This window comes from Solanum stenotomum, chromosome 9, assembly GCF_019186545.1.
Source record: "Solanum stenotomum isolate F172 chromosome 9, ASM1918654v1, whole genome shotgun sequence".
Taxonomy (NCBI): Eukaryota; Viridiplantae; Streptophyta; class Magnoliopsida; order Solanales; family Solanaceae; genus Solanum; species Solanum stenotomum.
The window spans coordinates 51,593,590-51,611,179 of NC_064290.1; the positions used below are offsets into that span (position 1 = coordinate 51,593,590).

General features: G+C 32.3%; 2 protein-coding genes and 1 pseudogene across 3 annotated transcripts in view; 1 reads left to right on the forward strand and 2 right to left on the reverse strand.

Moving 5' to 3' along the window:
* LOC125877631 (uncharacterized) overlaps nt 1-17,590 on the reverse strand; it is a 306,889-nt gene that overhangs the window by 223,803 nt on the left and 65,496 nt on the right. The window lies entirely within an intron of this gene.
* Nucleotides 7,951-9,084, forward strand: LOC125876385 (uncharacterized). Of its 2 annotated transcripts, none has more exons than XM_049557568.1 (4): nt 7,951-8,236; nt 8,331-8,394; nt 8,717-8,787; nt 8,879-9,084. In XM_049557568.1, exons 1-4 carry the CDS (start codon nt 8,153-8,155, stop codon nt 9,071-9,073), a joined length of 414 nt encoding a protein of 137 aa, XP_049413525.1. In that variant the 5' UTR covers nt 7,951-8,152; the 3' UTR covers nt 9,074-9,084. The 2 variants fall into 2 exon arrangements, with proteins under 2 accessions (XP_049413525.1, XP_049413526.1); XM_049557569.1 differs by having other exon boundaries at nt 7,955-8,236; nt 8,334-8,394.
* LOC125876392 (metallocarboxypeptidase inhibitor-like) lies at nt 12,731-13,698 on the reverse strand (annotated as a pseudogene).

Sequence of the window (17,590 nt, forward strand, 5' to 3'; positions counted from 1 at the left end):
TCCTTCCTTAAAAGAGCTCCTACCAACACTACCAAACCTATCAAAAATGGCCACGTAGGGCTAATTAATATTTCTTTCTTTTAGCACTTTTTTTTTGCTCTCAAATGCTACCAAACCAATCAAAAATGGCCACGTAGGGCTAATTAATATTTCTTTCTTTTCACACTTTTATTTGCTCTCAATTATTGCCCGTGCCTTGCACGGGCACTCTTATCTAGTATCATAATAAGCAATAGTAGAAATAACGCCCAGTGACCATTTTTCAATTCCTGTAACTGAAATTTCATGTGTGATATTTTTCGATCACAAGAATTGAAAAGTGGCTATTTTTGAAATAAACCCTAAATAAATTTTGGATCAGACTCAATGCAAAAACTAACTTATGAGATGCAAGTTGTTCAAGATTATATAAAGAAAGCAAACTATTTTTCCAAAACAAATGTAGAGTAACACCTTTACGATTGGTAATCTATCGCTAATTCATAGCAAAACAACAAATTATGAATTCTTTTTCTTAAATAAGAATTCATAGTTTAAAGAAAATGAAAAGTTCTTTCCAAAAGGTCTATTACTCCTTCTGTCCCATTTTATGTGAGATACTTTAATTAGGCACGAAGTTTAAGAAAGAAAGGAAAACTTTTAAAATTTATGGTCTAAAATGAATGATAGAAATTTGTGTGACTGTAAATCATTTCATTAAGGATAAAATAGACATTTTATAGTTAAATTGCTACTTTATATAGAAATGTGTCATTTTTTTTGGGACTGACTAAAAAGGAAAGTAAGTCGTATAAATTGAAACAGAGGGAGTAGTACTTTTGTTGAATTCATAGTTGCTTTTAACTCATTATTCCAATCAAATCACAACTATTAACTAATTCATACTTATTAGCAGTACAACTTATTCTAAAGTTTATTTAATTTCCTCCAATTAAAAGTGGAAATTTGTAACGATTCGAACCGTCGTTAATTAAGAAAAGTAAAGATTTGAGAAAATCTGGGCCACTGACCCGCCAGAGCGGGCCAGGTGCCGCTGGAGCGCCGCCGCCAAAGCGGGGTAGATTGACGCCAGAGCGAGATAAGCGAGGCAAACGTAAATTATGAAAAATTATATTTTCTCCATGTTCCTAAAATACCTAAATAAGTTGTAAAATATCCTAGAAACCTCAGAAAAGTTGCTCTAAGCTTGGGAATGAGGGAGAAGGAGATTTCTAGCGTGGGAATGGCGAAATCTTACGAATTCTTGTCTAAATTCACCGTCACGAGCCCGAAAAATTCGAATCGAAGTCAAAAACTCCGTGCAACTGCTTGGCGCCCAGGTAGGCTAGATTTTTACAATTGAGTAGTTTTAAATATGTGCTTACTACGTGATATATGTAAATCAAGGGTAGGGTTGTGTGTAGACCTTCGTGCACCGAGTAAATTACATAAATAATCCTTAGAATTCAAAGTATGTGGGTTTATGCCTTGTGAGGGGGAATTGATGAGTTGTTAGAAAAACCTAGAATTGCTATCATGGATAGAATTGAGTCAAGAATGAGGACATGAAATCAAGAGTGGAACTATATTTATGAATGTATGTTACATCCGATAATTGAAGTGATAAAATTGAGGAATTATGATGAATGATGATTAAAACCTAATGAGAAATCCTAACGACAAACTAGGACTGAGTATGGTCAATTATTACATATGCGTTATTGATTGATGAGTAATTCGTAGGTGATGGTTGTAATTCTATATTTGTGTGATGTATGCTTGTTCTTGTTTCATTGTGATACTTGTGTATGTATGAATGTTGCAATGTTGATCACACTTGTTGTAAATGAGATAGATGAATATCATTGCCATGAAATCATGACTGAAATATATGATATTGATGATGTATTTGTGTATCTGATTGTGGTGTGTGAATGGGATTGAATTGCCACGTTCCGGCATAAGTATGGGATCGATTACCACGTTCCGGCATAAACATAAGATTGATTGCCACGTTCCGGCACACTAACTTGGGATCGGTTGCCACGTTCCGGCATGCTAACTGTTTGGGTTTGGGTCCTATGATAGGGCCAATGATGTGATATAAAATGTGAAGTTATTCGTTGTTCGTAAATATTGATGATATTGTATGCGAGTATAGTGTTGTTTTGACTTGCTTATGTTGCACTTAGTGGGCACGTGTATGATGGGTGATGTTTGATTGTTCGTCGTAATGAGCGAACCTGTGGAGTATAGTGGAAGGGCAACATGGTCAAGAGGCGAGTAATAGATAGTAAGGGTTGTTCGTGGGTTGTAATGGTGAGGAGTAGAGGTAGCGTGTGTGATGAAATATGCTTAGGTGGATTTCACCTTAGGGAAAAGAGATTGGGTTTAGTATTAAGGGAGCTTGATGTAATGTATTATGTGACTATGGCAGGGTAATGTGACGAAGAAGTAGGGGTATGACGTGAACAGTTAGTTGAAATGTTGGTGGTTGTATTGGGGAATTTCTCTATGTATTAGAATGGTTAGACCATGATCAAGTATTGGATAGGTAGGTTGATTGAGAAGGATGACAATAGGCAGAATAGTAGTGTATATGGGAGGTATTTCAAGAGAGGGTAAAGGTGGAGAAGCGAGGGGTTTATTTCATGATCTTACTAGTTGGTTTCTTATGTTATGTGGTGGACGTCAGGTTGACTGATGATGCCTACCAGTACGCGTGTTTTGTACTGATACTACTCTTGCTATGTCTTTTGACATAGTATGTTGCAGGATCAGTGAGGTTTCATTAGGAGAAGACGAAGAAAATCTCTAGCAGCTTCTATTCTTCCTTCCGCATGGTGGGAGCTGTGTCTTTTAATTATCATGTCCAGTTGTACTCTTAGTAGCTCTTGTACCTGTTTAGACTAGATCTTTGAGAGTGTTAATTACTTTACAAGTCTTAACTCGAAATTGTTTAAAAGTTTTTAATAAAGAATTTCGTTAGTATGTTATTTCCATTTATTTAATTATCCGCATGTTTTAAATTGTTGGGTTATGAGGATTCTCCTACTTAGGTGATAGTATATAGGTGCCCGCACGGCCCGGTGGATTGGATCGTGACAAAATTCCAGCTAACTCCCACACTAAATTGAATAACTGTTATTTCTTTTTGTCCAAACAGACTCTTAAAATATGTCTGAAATAATTAAATAAATAATCATATATAAAAACAAAATGGTGCACTATTTTTTAAATTCTAAGAATTTATTATTTTATTTTTATTTTTAAAAAAAGATCAAATGTTTCTCTGTCGGCTGATAGATTGTTAGCCACATCTATTTAAAATCATCTCAAAAGTCTTTATCTTTACTAAAAATCTAGCTTATTAGAAAAAGAAAAAAATAGAAAAAAGCTGTTTAATATTTGAACTGAAAAATGTATGGGAATTAATTGTTCAAGAAAACTTAAATTTTTTTAAATTATTATTATTCTTCTCTTCAATTTGTTCATTTCTTTTACGTGTCGTCGGGATTGCACGAAAAATTCGATGTACATCACTAAACATGTTATGATTTTATTTTTAAGGTTATTATATCAATTTTTTTATGATTACCTGTCCTTAAAAGATAGCTAACGACAAGTGATAAAGTCAAGTTCAAAAGTAATTTCTTCGTTAAAAAAGAAATATTCTTTTACTTAGGCATGCAAGGGAGGATCTAGGTGGCGTGAGAGCGGATTTTCAAGAACTTATAGTAATTTTTGCGCAAATTTTACATTTATATTGAAAAATCTATTTTATATAAGAGATATTTATAGAGAATCTAGTAATAAAATATAGTATTTTGATTAGTGTTAGAAACTTAGAATTAGAACCTGCTTAACCTTATTACTCTCCTTAATGAAGATTTGTTTCTTCTTGGACGACAATAATAATATCTAGTGAAATTTTACTAATTATTGGGGTCTAGGGAGGATAGAGTGTACGCAAATTTTATAATTACTAGCTCGTGAAAGTAGAGAGACTCGATTCCTCTTAAACACATATAATAATGAAGGTTTTTTTCAAAAAGAATTAAAATCATTAATATTTATAAACTTCGAATCTTGAATTTACTTCCGTACTCAATTAAAATCATTAAAGTTCATAAACTTTGAATCTTGAATTTACTTCCGTACTTGCTTGACATTCACATTAACAACTCAATATAATTGCCGCCAAGCAAAACGACGACGGAGCGGCTACGTAACCTAACGGAATTGTCTCATTTCTCCATTAATTCCGGCCAATACAAGAATTAGGTGAAAAGTAATTTATAATATAAAATTACAATTACCCCTAAATTATTTTTATTCAAAGGTCAAACAACATAACACCGACCGACACCAATATCGAGGCATATACATGTTACTTAACGTAAAGTTTTTCGGAAATAACTTTTCTAAGAGTCAGTCCGTTAGTTTTGGTTTTAAAGTTAATCGGCTTAACTTATCGGTTTGAAGTTAACCTCTATAGAATTTTTAAGATATTTATTTAACGATTATTGATCTTTATCAGTTTAATCAATAAAATTTTATTTTAAAAAAATCAAGAAAAATCACTTAGAAAAACAAAGGTGACAAATCAAATGAACTATGCCCATGATGACATGATCAATAGCCAAAATACATCTTTGCTCAAAAGCAAATAATGTCGTATTGTAGAATAATCGAAAGTTTGAGACAACCTAAAATAAAAGTATGAAATTAAACTCCAAGTCAAAGACTTTATGTACTAAATGTTATAAATATAATTATTTAATTTACTATCGCGTTCAGTGGCGGAGCCACCTTACATTTAGGGGGTTCATCCGAACCCCCTTCGGCAAAAAATTATATTATTTATATATGGTTAAAATAATTTTATAGGTATATGTAGTAGATGTCGAACCCCCTTCGACTGCTTCGTGTATTTATTTTTTTCATATTTTAAATCACTTTATTGAAAATCCTGGATCCGCCACTGATCACATTGTTGATTAACCTATTAAAAATAAACTTTAAATTGTTAATTAAAAATCAATAACCCGATAATAAAAAAATTTAAATCGTTATCGAAACTGCTAAACCGATAAAATAAGGTGAAGATTGTGGAAGAGTGAAGAGAGACAAGATGGGATGGTTGGATGTTTTTGTGCTACCAAAAGAACCAACAAAGCTCATGAGTCGTCGGTGTCCACGTGGCCATATATCTTCCACGTCACCATTATGGGTCCCAGAAAATGACAGCCACGTGGACCGGTTCTTCTACCGTGTCAAACTGCCTACACGACAAGAACGTCCACGTCTGCAATTACTACCACTGCTAAACCCCCCACCCCACCCCCGATGACGTGGCAATTCTCCAATATATAATTGTTCCAAGTTAATGAAATATATCCCTATTAAGATAGAACGATTTTACTTATCGATGTATTGATATCTAAAATCACAGTGTCAACCACTCAACGACAGTAAAGTACACTAACTTTCTTTGTGTAGAAAAAGAAGAAGTTCGAAAAATTTATTGTTGAACAAGTGCTTATTGCGTCTTATCAAAAAGGTCACAATTTTTCGAAAAAGTCACAACTTTTTGGGAAAATCACAATCATTTGGACAAATCACAACCTTTCGAAAAATTCACAATCCTTTGAAAAAATCAACACACTTGCAACCCTTCCTTTTTCATTTGCATCTTTAAAAACCCAATAATTAATTCCTAATATGACTAAAAGACTCTAAATTATGAATTTAAAGTAAATATACTAAGATGAGTGGAAACATATCCCCGCTAATTGTTGTCACTTATTGTAAAAAAAAAAAAATTGTTCAAATTTTCAAGAAATTATAAATCTTTTGATATAGGAGTAACTTTTTTACTCGTAATTTCTGTCTATTCCATCTTTCCTTTAAAACCTTCACTTATCAATTATCATAATATCACATATATAAATAGGTGCATTGATCAAAAGATCGATGCACAACATGTATGATCAAATAATCTCAAACAATTTTCTCTCATTTTCTTTCCTTTAATTTGTGCTATTTATTATGCACGCCTTCTAACAAGTAACAAATATGATCATTATATTATCTAAACTCGAATGACCGTGCACATTTACCATAACATTCATATCATATCAGTAAAAATTGTGTTTTATTAGTGAAGAAAGAAAGAAGTCAAGGATATTTGCAAAAAGATGCAAGTGATCTAGTCCAATTTATTTAATTTATAAGGATGTCCACTTGATATGTTCCTTTCCTTGCAGGTTATGATACACAAAATAATTATGAACTTAACTATATACATGCATGATATATGAGTGATCTAACTAGTCATGGAAAATGGCAAAGTAGTGAAAGGCCAAAAACGAAGTATGTTTTGTTTTACTAATACAAGTTATCTAATTTTATGTCTAGGCAAATGATCCATCATATGGATGGGCTTCATCTTAGTCTTGACACATCATGTAGCAATTGAATGATTGATCCACCCAATTATCTTTGTAAATTCTTTTGTGATCCAAAATTAGTCATCTAACAAGTAGTAAGTTCGTTTCAATTTATTTATCTTGCGTTTTTTATTAGTTTATTTAAATAAGAATGTTTTTTTTAATAACTGTTTAATTTTTACTTTCAACTTAACTTGTTTAGACTACATGATTGAAAGACATTGTGATTCAAAAGAGTTCTTTACTTTTTAGAACTCCATGCATGCGAATTGTCAGAGGACTAATTAAGCTAGCGTTTGGCCATAAATTTAACTTGGATTAGATTTGAAAATTTATCTTCAAATATCTGTTTGATTGTGATATTTGATTAGAAATACTTTCAAGTTTCCAACAACAAACTTAGATCAACTTTTGGGACTTTCACTCATAAAACTTTAATTTTTTTTCTAAGTAAAATGCAGATTCAAACACAACTTCAAAAATTTAAATTTTCAAATTTTAAATTCCAATATAAAAAATATCAGTATTTCATATCAGAATAAAGAATATGTGTATATATATATATATATATATAAAAAAAAAAAAAATGGGAAAACATCAAAAGGTGTAGGGTTTAAGTTACAGACCATACGACTTCAATCTAATTTTTTTTTACACTATCAAAGTATCCAAATTATATTTACAAATAAATTTTCTTGAAATATGAGATTTATAGGAGTAATAAATAAGATAAATTACCTGCTATAATAGAGAAAAGTAATCTGGGTAATGTTAAATGGCCAGAAAATTTGGTCAGAAATTTAAAAAGTCTATAATATTCTTTTTATTTTAAAATAAACTGATCTTTTTTCCATTTATTAATTAAAAGGTATTAAAGTTAAAAGGGTAAAAATATTCAAAAAGGTAAAATAACATATGTAAAATATGTTATTTTATTATTCTAGCCAAATTCTGGCCAAAAGAATTTTTCCAAATAATCTAGGATAATTTATTTTTCTCAAAAGTAAATAACTTATTAAACTCAAAGGTAATACATATATATGGAAGGAATTCTAAATTTTCTTGGATTTTGGGTTACCAAGCCAGCAAGCAAGAGACAACCTACCCTTAAAAATGTGTGTATAGTTATGGACATATTATATTAAAAATAATAATAATCACTTTTTGCACTTTCTTCCATTTCCAAAGTGTCTACAATTGCTAGAATATTGTTTCTTTTGGAGAGTTTACTATTATGCAATTTTTTCAAGAAAAACAAACTCTCTTTTTTTTCTTCTTTTTTACATGAAGACAATCTTGTCCCCTCATAACAATGACCTCAAAAGCATGTTAAGCTTTATCAAGACCCTCTTATTCATTCTTAGTGCCCACATATGCACTAAAGAAACAAAACATAGTAAAATTCAAAGTATATCAATTTAATCCCATGTCCCCAAAAAAATATTTGTGGTCCCTATACCATTTGCTATACCTTTTCTCTTTACATATGTTTTGTGTATAAATATAATGAACCAAGAATCCATTTTTGTATATCACTTGTGTTATTCATATATCTTGAAAGTGGAATAAGAAGAAACAAAAAGAAGTTAAGCTTTACTTCTTCTATTCTTCCCAACTTTTAGACAATTCCAATTTTGTCAAAGTTCTTTTTGTTCATTTCTCTCATACATATAACAACTCTAAACAATCTCTTTAACTTTTAGCCTTTTTTCTTTGAGATAATGAAGCAAGTTCTTCTACTTTCTCTTTTGCTTTTATTTACTTTGGTCTATGAAGCACAAGCAAGGAATATTCCCATGTTAAAGGTGAGAATTATATTCAAAGTACTAAAAAACTTGAATTTTGTTTTCCTAATTTTGAAATTCAAAGTGCTAAAAGGTTAATAATGGTTATTTTTAGCAGGAAAATGGAGATTTTGGAGAAGTCAATATTATTTGCAAAGATGACCATTGCTCATCATCAGGTACTACAATGAAGAGAAGACTTTCTAAAGTAGCCAAAAAAAGTCATCATTGGTTACCAAATATCCATGAAGACTATTATGGTCCTAGAGGACATAGGCGTAGACACCATTAATCAGAATGATCAGTGTTCACACTTACACTTTAGCATGACTCGAACCTTTAATCTCTGACATTTTTAACATGTTGATGAATTATTTACCTTGTTAGTAATATTAATGAAATTTGCATCATCAAAATTATGTCTAGTACTCAACTTAATTAATTAAATGCTCAATTTTAGTTTGTTTATTCATCAAGTGGTTATTCTTGTAATGTTTGCAGGAAGAAATAGGAAACTTATGACAAAAACAACCTCTACCTCTAGTCCAATTACCACAACTACTTCAACAAAGGTTGGTTAATTTTCACGAAAAAAAAAAAGTTTTAAAAATTATATTTTATTTTTCAAATTACTTATATAGTTTATTTTACATATATTTACAGAATATCAAGAATGAAGGAAATAAAGCTCATTACACCACAATTTTGAAAGGCCAATCAAGTAGTGAAAATTTCTCAATCAATTCATCACCGGAAACCGGTCACCGGAAAACATCCTCCGATCACCACCCCGATGTGCTAGACTTGGCCGGAATGGATTATTCTCCGGCGAAGAGAAAACCTCCAATTCACAACTAGGAGAAAATATTATATGAAGAAGATATTGGAAAATATTTGTAGTAGAAAAAAAAATATTTGTAGTAAATTGAAAAAAAAAATTGAAAAAAATACTTGTAGCACTTAAATTAGAAAAGAACCCTTTAATTAGGGTAAAAAAATTACTATATAAGAGTAGTGGAGACATCATAAGATATGATGCCCTTCTTTTAGGGTTAGGAAAGTTTTGTACATAAAATATTGTCATATATATTAATTAATCAATATATATAATTATTAGTTGATGATTGAGTCATAATTACTTTTATGTATGGCTAGTTAATTAGCCTTATAAAATATTGCTCGCAAAGTGCCAATTATAACTACGTATTACTATATATCTTTTAACAAATTATCTTGAGCTAAGTTTTAATATATTCCGACCTCTATGTTTCTCAATATAGTTTAATTGGAGGGCAATATGATACTTTAGTTGGGTAATAACTTTATATGAAACTAAGTTTATGTGTCAGAGAATTATAAAAAGATTCATGACTTAAAGATCCGTAGGTAAACGAAGGTTCACTCATTCTTTAAGATGATAAATTAAAACTCCCCACTCTACTCATAAAAAATTAAGATATATATTTTTTTAATATTAATGAAAGTATAGTTCTAGATCAAAATATCAGGAATCAAAACAAAACAATGGCTACTTTTGAAATTTATATAATAATATGCATTAGCAGTGACAGAGTCTGAATTTTTGTTAAGAGGTTAAAAAAAATGAAAAATAAACACATGAACTGATCGAAGGGGGTTCAGCATTTACTATATACATAAAAATAATAATTTTAATCATGTATAAATAGTGTAATTTTTCGTCGAATGAGAGTTTAAATAAACCCTCTAACCCAAGTTGGCTCCACCCCTGAGCATTACAAATCTAAACTGAAAAGGAGTCAAGCATGGCGATCTCAAAGTTCTTGATATGTGAAGATGAGTATTTAGATAGAGTCCGACATATTATTTTTTCATTGAGTATGTACATACCATAATTAAGTAAATTTTAACTAATATAGTAGGTTATTTATTAAGTATTTACTTATGTGATAGTGTAGAAGAGTTCTTTTTTTAACTCCTCCCTAACGTACTTTACAATCTTAGAGTTGAAAGTGAAGAATGCTTATTATTTGATTGAGCAACTCTATCGTTTTCTTTTGTTTTTATTGAAAAAGTGGAAACTAATGATGGCAAAATGTACAACAAGCATTTAGGTACACATTAAAAACTAGAGGGTTTTGAAACGAATGAAGTAGGTTTATGGATCTTTGCATTATGTGATGATGTTTTTTTGGGCCCAATGGATTGGTTTTAGACTATGATCAAAATGTATTTTCTCCCATTAAATGCAATAACGTGAGAAGAATGGTATGCCTGACAATGTAGGCCAATATGTTTTTTGTTAGGTCAAATAGTTTTGGGCCCAAAAGATTGGAAGATATATTTGCAATTTGGATCACAAAAATGCAAAATGTACATTACTGACTAAAAAAACGTAGAAATGCCACCAAGGTAACCACTTTTAGGATTGTAGTTTATGTATAATCTAATTGTTACTTAGTTATCGATTAACAATTATTTGTGATGGGCTACTAAATGAACATCAACTCATGAGATATCTTGATGGAATCACAACTACTCCATCACCTACTATTAGCCAAAATTGATTTTATTGTACCAAGTTTTATTGTACCAAGTTCTGATCGTCATATTTGGTTCTTTCAAAATCAATTGATCCAACAAGCAATGATGACATCAAGTGATCTTACCATTGCTCCACTTATTTTTCTAGAAAATAAGTGGATATCTTACTTATTTTCTCTTGTTTGACACGTAAGTAAAAAATATTATTTTAAAAATATTTGTATATAATTGAGACAAATACAATGAGAGATGGGGGTATAGATCGTGATGGAGATAGGGGCTTTGGGAGGGGGGAGGAGGAGGTTGGAGGGTGGAAGGATACAGACAATGTAAAATATTATTTGTAGAACTTGTTTTTCTACTTTTATTGGAGAAGTCATTTTTCTCATTTTTAACGAACTTATTTTCCTACAAATATTTGTAAAAGTATTTTAACAAATCAAACATGAAAAAATCTGAAATTTCTTCCATACCTACCACACCCTTAAGGGAAGTAAAATTATGCACAACTACTCAAATAGTATGGCTAGGCAAATAGCTTGTGTCTGCAATGTAAAAGCATCTTCAAAGCTTATATTTATCATGCAAAGAATAATTAGGGTAGAAGTTTAATTTATTTTCTGATCAACAAGCTGTGTTGTATCTTAGTTGAGACACTTATTTACTTATTGGTGATATTCTTGTTGGGTATTTGCCTTGAGTTGTTTACCATAATTAATAGGTTTTTTGTTTTCCTTAACTCTCTATATTTGGCTAATCCTTTTCTTGTAGAAAAAAGGTTAGAACTCTATAAATAAAAACTCGTTCCTTCAAACTTAATCAACATTCACAATGTAGTCCTAGGGGTTTTAAGAGTTTTGGTTAGGGGGAGAATTTGGGGGACACAAGTGATATGTTATCACTTGTGTGAACCTCGCTGTATTTCGAGTGAATTGGTTGAAGTTATTTCTCTCTATATTTGTACTCTCATGTGTATATAGTGGATTGCTCATCGCCTTTGTGATCGTAGGTTGATTGACCAAACCATGTTAAATCTTTGCATCTTATGGTATATTTCTCGTTTGTCTTCTTACTCATGGCCTTCCAAAATTTGCTTTCTTAGCTTCTGCATGACACCTAATTATTTCAGTCCTAACAATTCTTTTATTTAAGATTTCTATTATGTGTCCGATATCTGCATTGGGATTTGACTAAATTCAGATTCGCATCGGAAAGTAATATAAAACGAAATACAAGATAGAAAGATTCAATAGATAATCCAGAAATTGAGAGGAGATAGAGAAGAAAGAAAAAACAATTCCATAATTGAATTAAATTAGAAACCAACAAATACAGATTTGTAATTCTCTAATTTGAACACACAACCACAAGATTTAATTCAAGGGAGATGAGAATTGAACTCATACATAAATAATTTTATCAGAAAATATTAAAAAAAGATCCAAAATAGAGACAAACAGATACAGCCCACAAAACTCATCAAAAGTGTTTACCTAAAAATATTGTCTCCCATATAATCTTTTTTCGTATTCTATTTATACTACAAAGGAAAATGTTAACTAAGAAAAAAACAAAACATAAATGTCTCTAATTGTATGTTGGTCATATATACTATGATCAAAAGGATAATAAAATATAATGTTAATCTTTCTTATAGTGTCTTTTTTTCCGGTTTCAAACTCTCTTAAAACACTTTAAACTCTTGATGTCAAGTAGAAATCCTTCCATGCAATGAGTTCCTCCCCAACTTGCATCACGAAATCCCACATTAGGGAGTTAAAGTGCTTCTTAACAAAAACGTCTTCGTACTCAGAAGAACTCTAACCAGAATGTATAACACACATAATACGATGATCTTTTATTTAATTTGATTATTACGTATTACACCCTGATAACATATTTTTATCAAATCAACAAGCATAGTCGATTTCTTATTAGCCACAAAGCATATATCTCACACATATATACTTTTTTCTTCTTTGTGAATACACTTTGGTCACTTAGGACTAAAAGTCGAAAAGAAGAACAACACTTAAGACAATAATATTCTATAGATTTTGAACTCCCTTATTGAAAATTTTGGCGCCGCCAGGGACCACATTTCCCCGCGGCCCTCCGACAGGCTTGACAGAACAAGGCACCAGAGCAATCATCGTGTGTTTTACAAGGTTTATTACAAATTGGATCTTCATTTACCATTGCTAGAACAACACCTTGGCCATCACATGAATTTTCGTGGAGTAGAATGAATTGTCATGAGCTGCAAAATTCAAAACTATATTTTGTAAAGCTAACGTATTAAACTTTAGTTGTTATGTTTTTCTTTACTGTCGTTTTTCTGTTTTGTTACTTTTTTGTTTTGCTTCACTTGAGTCGAGAGTCTTTCAGAAACAACCTTTTTTACTTCAATAAAGTAGGGATAAGTTATGTATACACTCTCCCGTCCTCAATCCTTACTTTATAGGATTTTGACTAAATATATTATTATTATTATTATTATTATTATTTTAAATTCGCTCTTGAGATCCAAGATTTTCATATACCAATGGAGATCAGATCGATATTGTGATAGTAGTGTTGTTAATGGTGGACAGGTTGGGGTTGGGTCGTGAGGTGACATGTCATATAGTATTCATCTTATTAACATGAATTTGAACGTCTATTTTGGATAACTATAACAAAAAAAGGTATATTATTTAGTAGAAATAATAATAACTCGCCACTTTTGACCTTGTTTTTGAAAAAATAACTATTATTATAGAATATCAAATTCCACAAAGTTTCACTTGTGAAATTTGAAACTTCATATAATAACTATTTTTCAATTACAAGGTCTAAAAATAGCTATTTGATCATTTTCCATTCTAAAACATTTGAGCAAGATGAAATGACTTACCAGCAATAACCACAAGGAGAATGGTGAAAAGGATAGTAAGTTTTTGTGCCATGGTAATAATAAAAATAATGTGGGTGGCTTTTCATTCCTCCACCAACAATAGTATTTATAGGCCTTATTAGCAGACTAGTTTGGTCATTTTTGAGAATCAAAATGTCTCACCACATAATTTTATTTTTATTTTTTGTTGTTGATAATTTTACAAAATACTATTATACACATCATTGATGATTACGATATTTAAATTTGAATTTGATTATTGAAATTTTATCTCTAGGTGCTTGATTATTATGAGAAAATTATCTTTGCTTTCTCAGTATCTAAATATACATAATTTATTTTTATTTAAAAAGTAATAATTGAAATTCAAACAACATAAAACAAAATATCATTAGCATAAAATAATTTGCTTGTGTTGTAAAAATTATTTATCTGATGAACCATGCGTTGGAAGTTAGTATCAATATTAATTGACAGTAGTGATCGATAGTGATGTGATGGCCAATGGCAATCACGGTTGGTGAAGATGGCTAGTAATAATGTAACACCCCGACTTTTCCAAAACGTCTAAATTAACTCGTACCTTCGTGGAAAGACAAACAGGGTGAGTAATAAATTAAAAAGGATGTGATATGTCATATTTTAAGTGTTCAAGGGTTTTATCTCAAGTTTTGAAGTTAAGTGGCAAAATAAAAGTTGGCGAAAGTTATCATAAGTTCCTTTTTAAAGATTTCTTTGAAATTTGGGTCAAATGTATTGGATGTTTTCTCCCAATATATAAATAAAGAGTTAGAAGGCCTATTACCCATTAAATCAAAGGCCTACGAGTCTAGTTTATAACGCACAAAATCCCCTATCAAACGGACATCTGAGTAAAAAGTTATGAGAGTTTTCCTAGGGACTGCCAAGGCAGAATCCGGTTCCGATCCGGGTCGGGTAAAGAAATATTGTATGTCGGTTATTTAACGTTTTTAGCCATGGAAACAGATCATTTCAGTTCCAAAACTAGAGAGAAAGCTTAGGAGAGGGTTTCTATGGATTCCTAGCATAATGAAGGTTAGTTTTGACGATTTCTACCATTAAACATTGGCCCCGTGCCTAGAAACGTAATCCCTACAAGTGGCAATCATTTTTCCCTTCTATTTGCTGCGTTTGGAACTGGTTTTTGAAGATATAAATTTGTAATTATTGGTGTTTCTTCAAGGTTTTAACTGATTGTTTTATGAATTTCTACGGACGTTTCGACAAGTTGGGGCAATATGGCAAATTTGCCGATATAAGATTAATTATAAATTGTTTATAGGTGCGTACCAACTGTGTATATATAGTGTTTGTGAAGCTTAGGACATAAGGAACAACTTTCGTGAAGGAACTATGGTCTTTCGAGCGTTTATTAGAAATGTATGTTTAGGTTATTCCCTTCGTTCGACATGTTTCCTTAGATGTAGTTAACGTTGGTGATCTTGTAGATGTAATTGTGAATGGTTGGCTGATTGGGTGGTTATAACCCCTCATTTTAGGGACTCACGGTCTGTTAAGAAAGACCCTAAGTTAAGAACGACTTGGAGATTATTCATATATATATTGTTTATAGCTAAATTGCTCACCTTCAACCTAGTTAATTGTTTGTTGTTGCCCTTGGGGTTATTGTGGTTAGCTGTTGAGCTATGAATTGCCTATGGGGGCGATGATGTTGTCTAATAGGACTATATTGTGCCTAGAAGGGCTATGAGTTGCCTACAGGGCTATATTGATGCCTAAGAAGGCTATGTGCTTCCTACAGGGCCATGTTGTTGCCTAAGAGGGTTATGAGTTGTCTATAAGGTACGTTGATGCCTAAGAGAGCTATGTGCTGCCTACGGGGCTATAATAATGCCTAAGAGGGATATGTGATTGCTTACGGCGCTATGGGACTACTGGTAGGGGTATATAGGTTGATTGGCACCTTCCGGGCTTATGGGGGCCTGAATAGATGGTCTTGTGTGTTGTTTGTACCTGCCGAGCTTATGGGGGCTTGGTTAGATTGTTGTTTAATTATTTTTGATAAGTTTAGATTTAGGAGCAAGTTGGTACACTTATCTTTTCCTTGATTTATTTATCAGATTATTCCAGTATATCAGGATACCTCATCATAGACTATTGCCTTTCATACTCTGTACATTATTTTGTACTGACGCCCCATTACCTGGGGGCGCTGCATTCATGCATGCAGGTCCTGACATACGACTGAGTAGACCTCCTCAGCAGCAGGATTGACTTTTATCCGATTGGCTAGCCCCTTTCCTCCGGAGCTGCCAGAGTTGGGAGGTTTGTTACCTTTTGTTGCATATATCTTTATGGGTAGGCTGGGGCCCTATCCCGCTAATCTTTACTACTCTTAGAGGCTTGCAGACTAGTGTTTGGGGTGTATAGCTACGTTATGGACATAATGGCCTATGTGGTTGGTTTGCTGAAGCTTGTGAGCTGTTTGATGTATTGTATTGATATATACTTGCTTTTAGTTATGGTATAGATATCATGGTGGCCACGATGGCCCAATCAGGACTTCTGTGCTAGTTGGCTATTTATTTATCCGATCTCCTGGGAGTAGCTGTTTCTTTTATAGATTAGTTGGCAAGGGTCTTGCCGGTCAATGGCTTAGTTTTAAGCCGAGATATACTTGTTTGATTTCTTGATTGTGTGTGGCTACCATGCGCTAGTAGCAAATGGTTCAGCAGGGTCGGCTCGAGCCTAAGTTTTGGCATTATGAGCCAGTTGCGACCCTTGAGTTTGGGATGTGACAAATAAGAATTATATCATTGCAGTAATTTAGATAGACACAAATATGTCATCAAATTTTGAAAAAAGACTAATTTATATCATCCATTAATAATTTGACTCAATCATGTCACTGCCATTATATAAAGTCCATTTGTGTCATTATATTTTTAACAGTTTGATGATTTCGCAAAATCATTTTCCCACGTGGCCTCTTATTAGAGGTTAACCTCACCAAGATTAAACTAGTAGAAAAAGTTCAATTATGCTATCGAACATGAGAAAAGATTTCTCTATTTATCGAATTTGAGCAAAAGTGAATGTGGCATGACTCAGCCAAATTATTAACGAATGGCGTGTTGGAAAACTATATGCACAGCGGAAGCATACTTGAATCTTACTGCTTACATAAATAATAGATAACCAAATTGTTTATGCTAGAACACATAATCATGCTATAACACATAAACTTGTTGAATTTAATTCGATAAATACCTCTTGAAGCGTGAGAAGATACCTTTACGCGAATCCCCAAGTTAGACGGACCTTTAAGCAAATTGAAACGACCCAAAAAAAAAATGCCCGAAAATGTGCTTCGGAAACACCTATAATTGTAATTTCCATATATCTCAAAATCCGTGCATGATTTGGGAAATTCGACTTCATATTCTTATTCAGGGGGTCAAATTGAGTGGGAAATGGGTCTAACCCGAATTTTAGAGCAATCGTATCAAAATTCGAAAATTGCAAAAAAATGCAATTTTCAGGGTCAACTTTAAAGGGGCATATCTCTTAGCACACAAGGAACTGGAAGGGCCACCACCTATTAAATTAAAGCCCTTTGAGTTAGCTTTCCAACGCACCTAGTTTCACCTCATTCCGAGTTAGAATGAGGGAGTTATGACCATTTTCGTAAAACCTGTCTCGGCAGAATTGCAAATTCCAGTGAGCAAAGTTACTGTAGCGGCTGGAGACGTTTTTCTTTTATAAAAAGAGGATATGTCCCATACTTAGTTATAAATTTTTCTAGCTCCAAAACACTCAAAAACACTCTCTAAGCCCTCTCCAAAATTCCACCAAGATCTTCAACCAAATTCAAAGATCCCAAGCTCTAATTCCGGATTCAAGACTCAATCTCAAGCTTCAATTCTCCATTCCAATCTTCATTAAGGATTCTCCAAAGTTGAGGTATGTGGGTT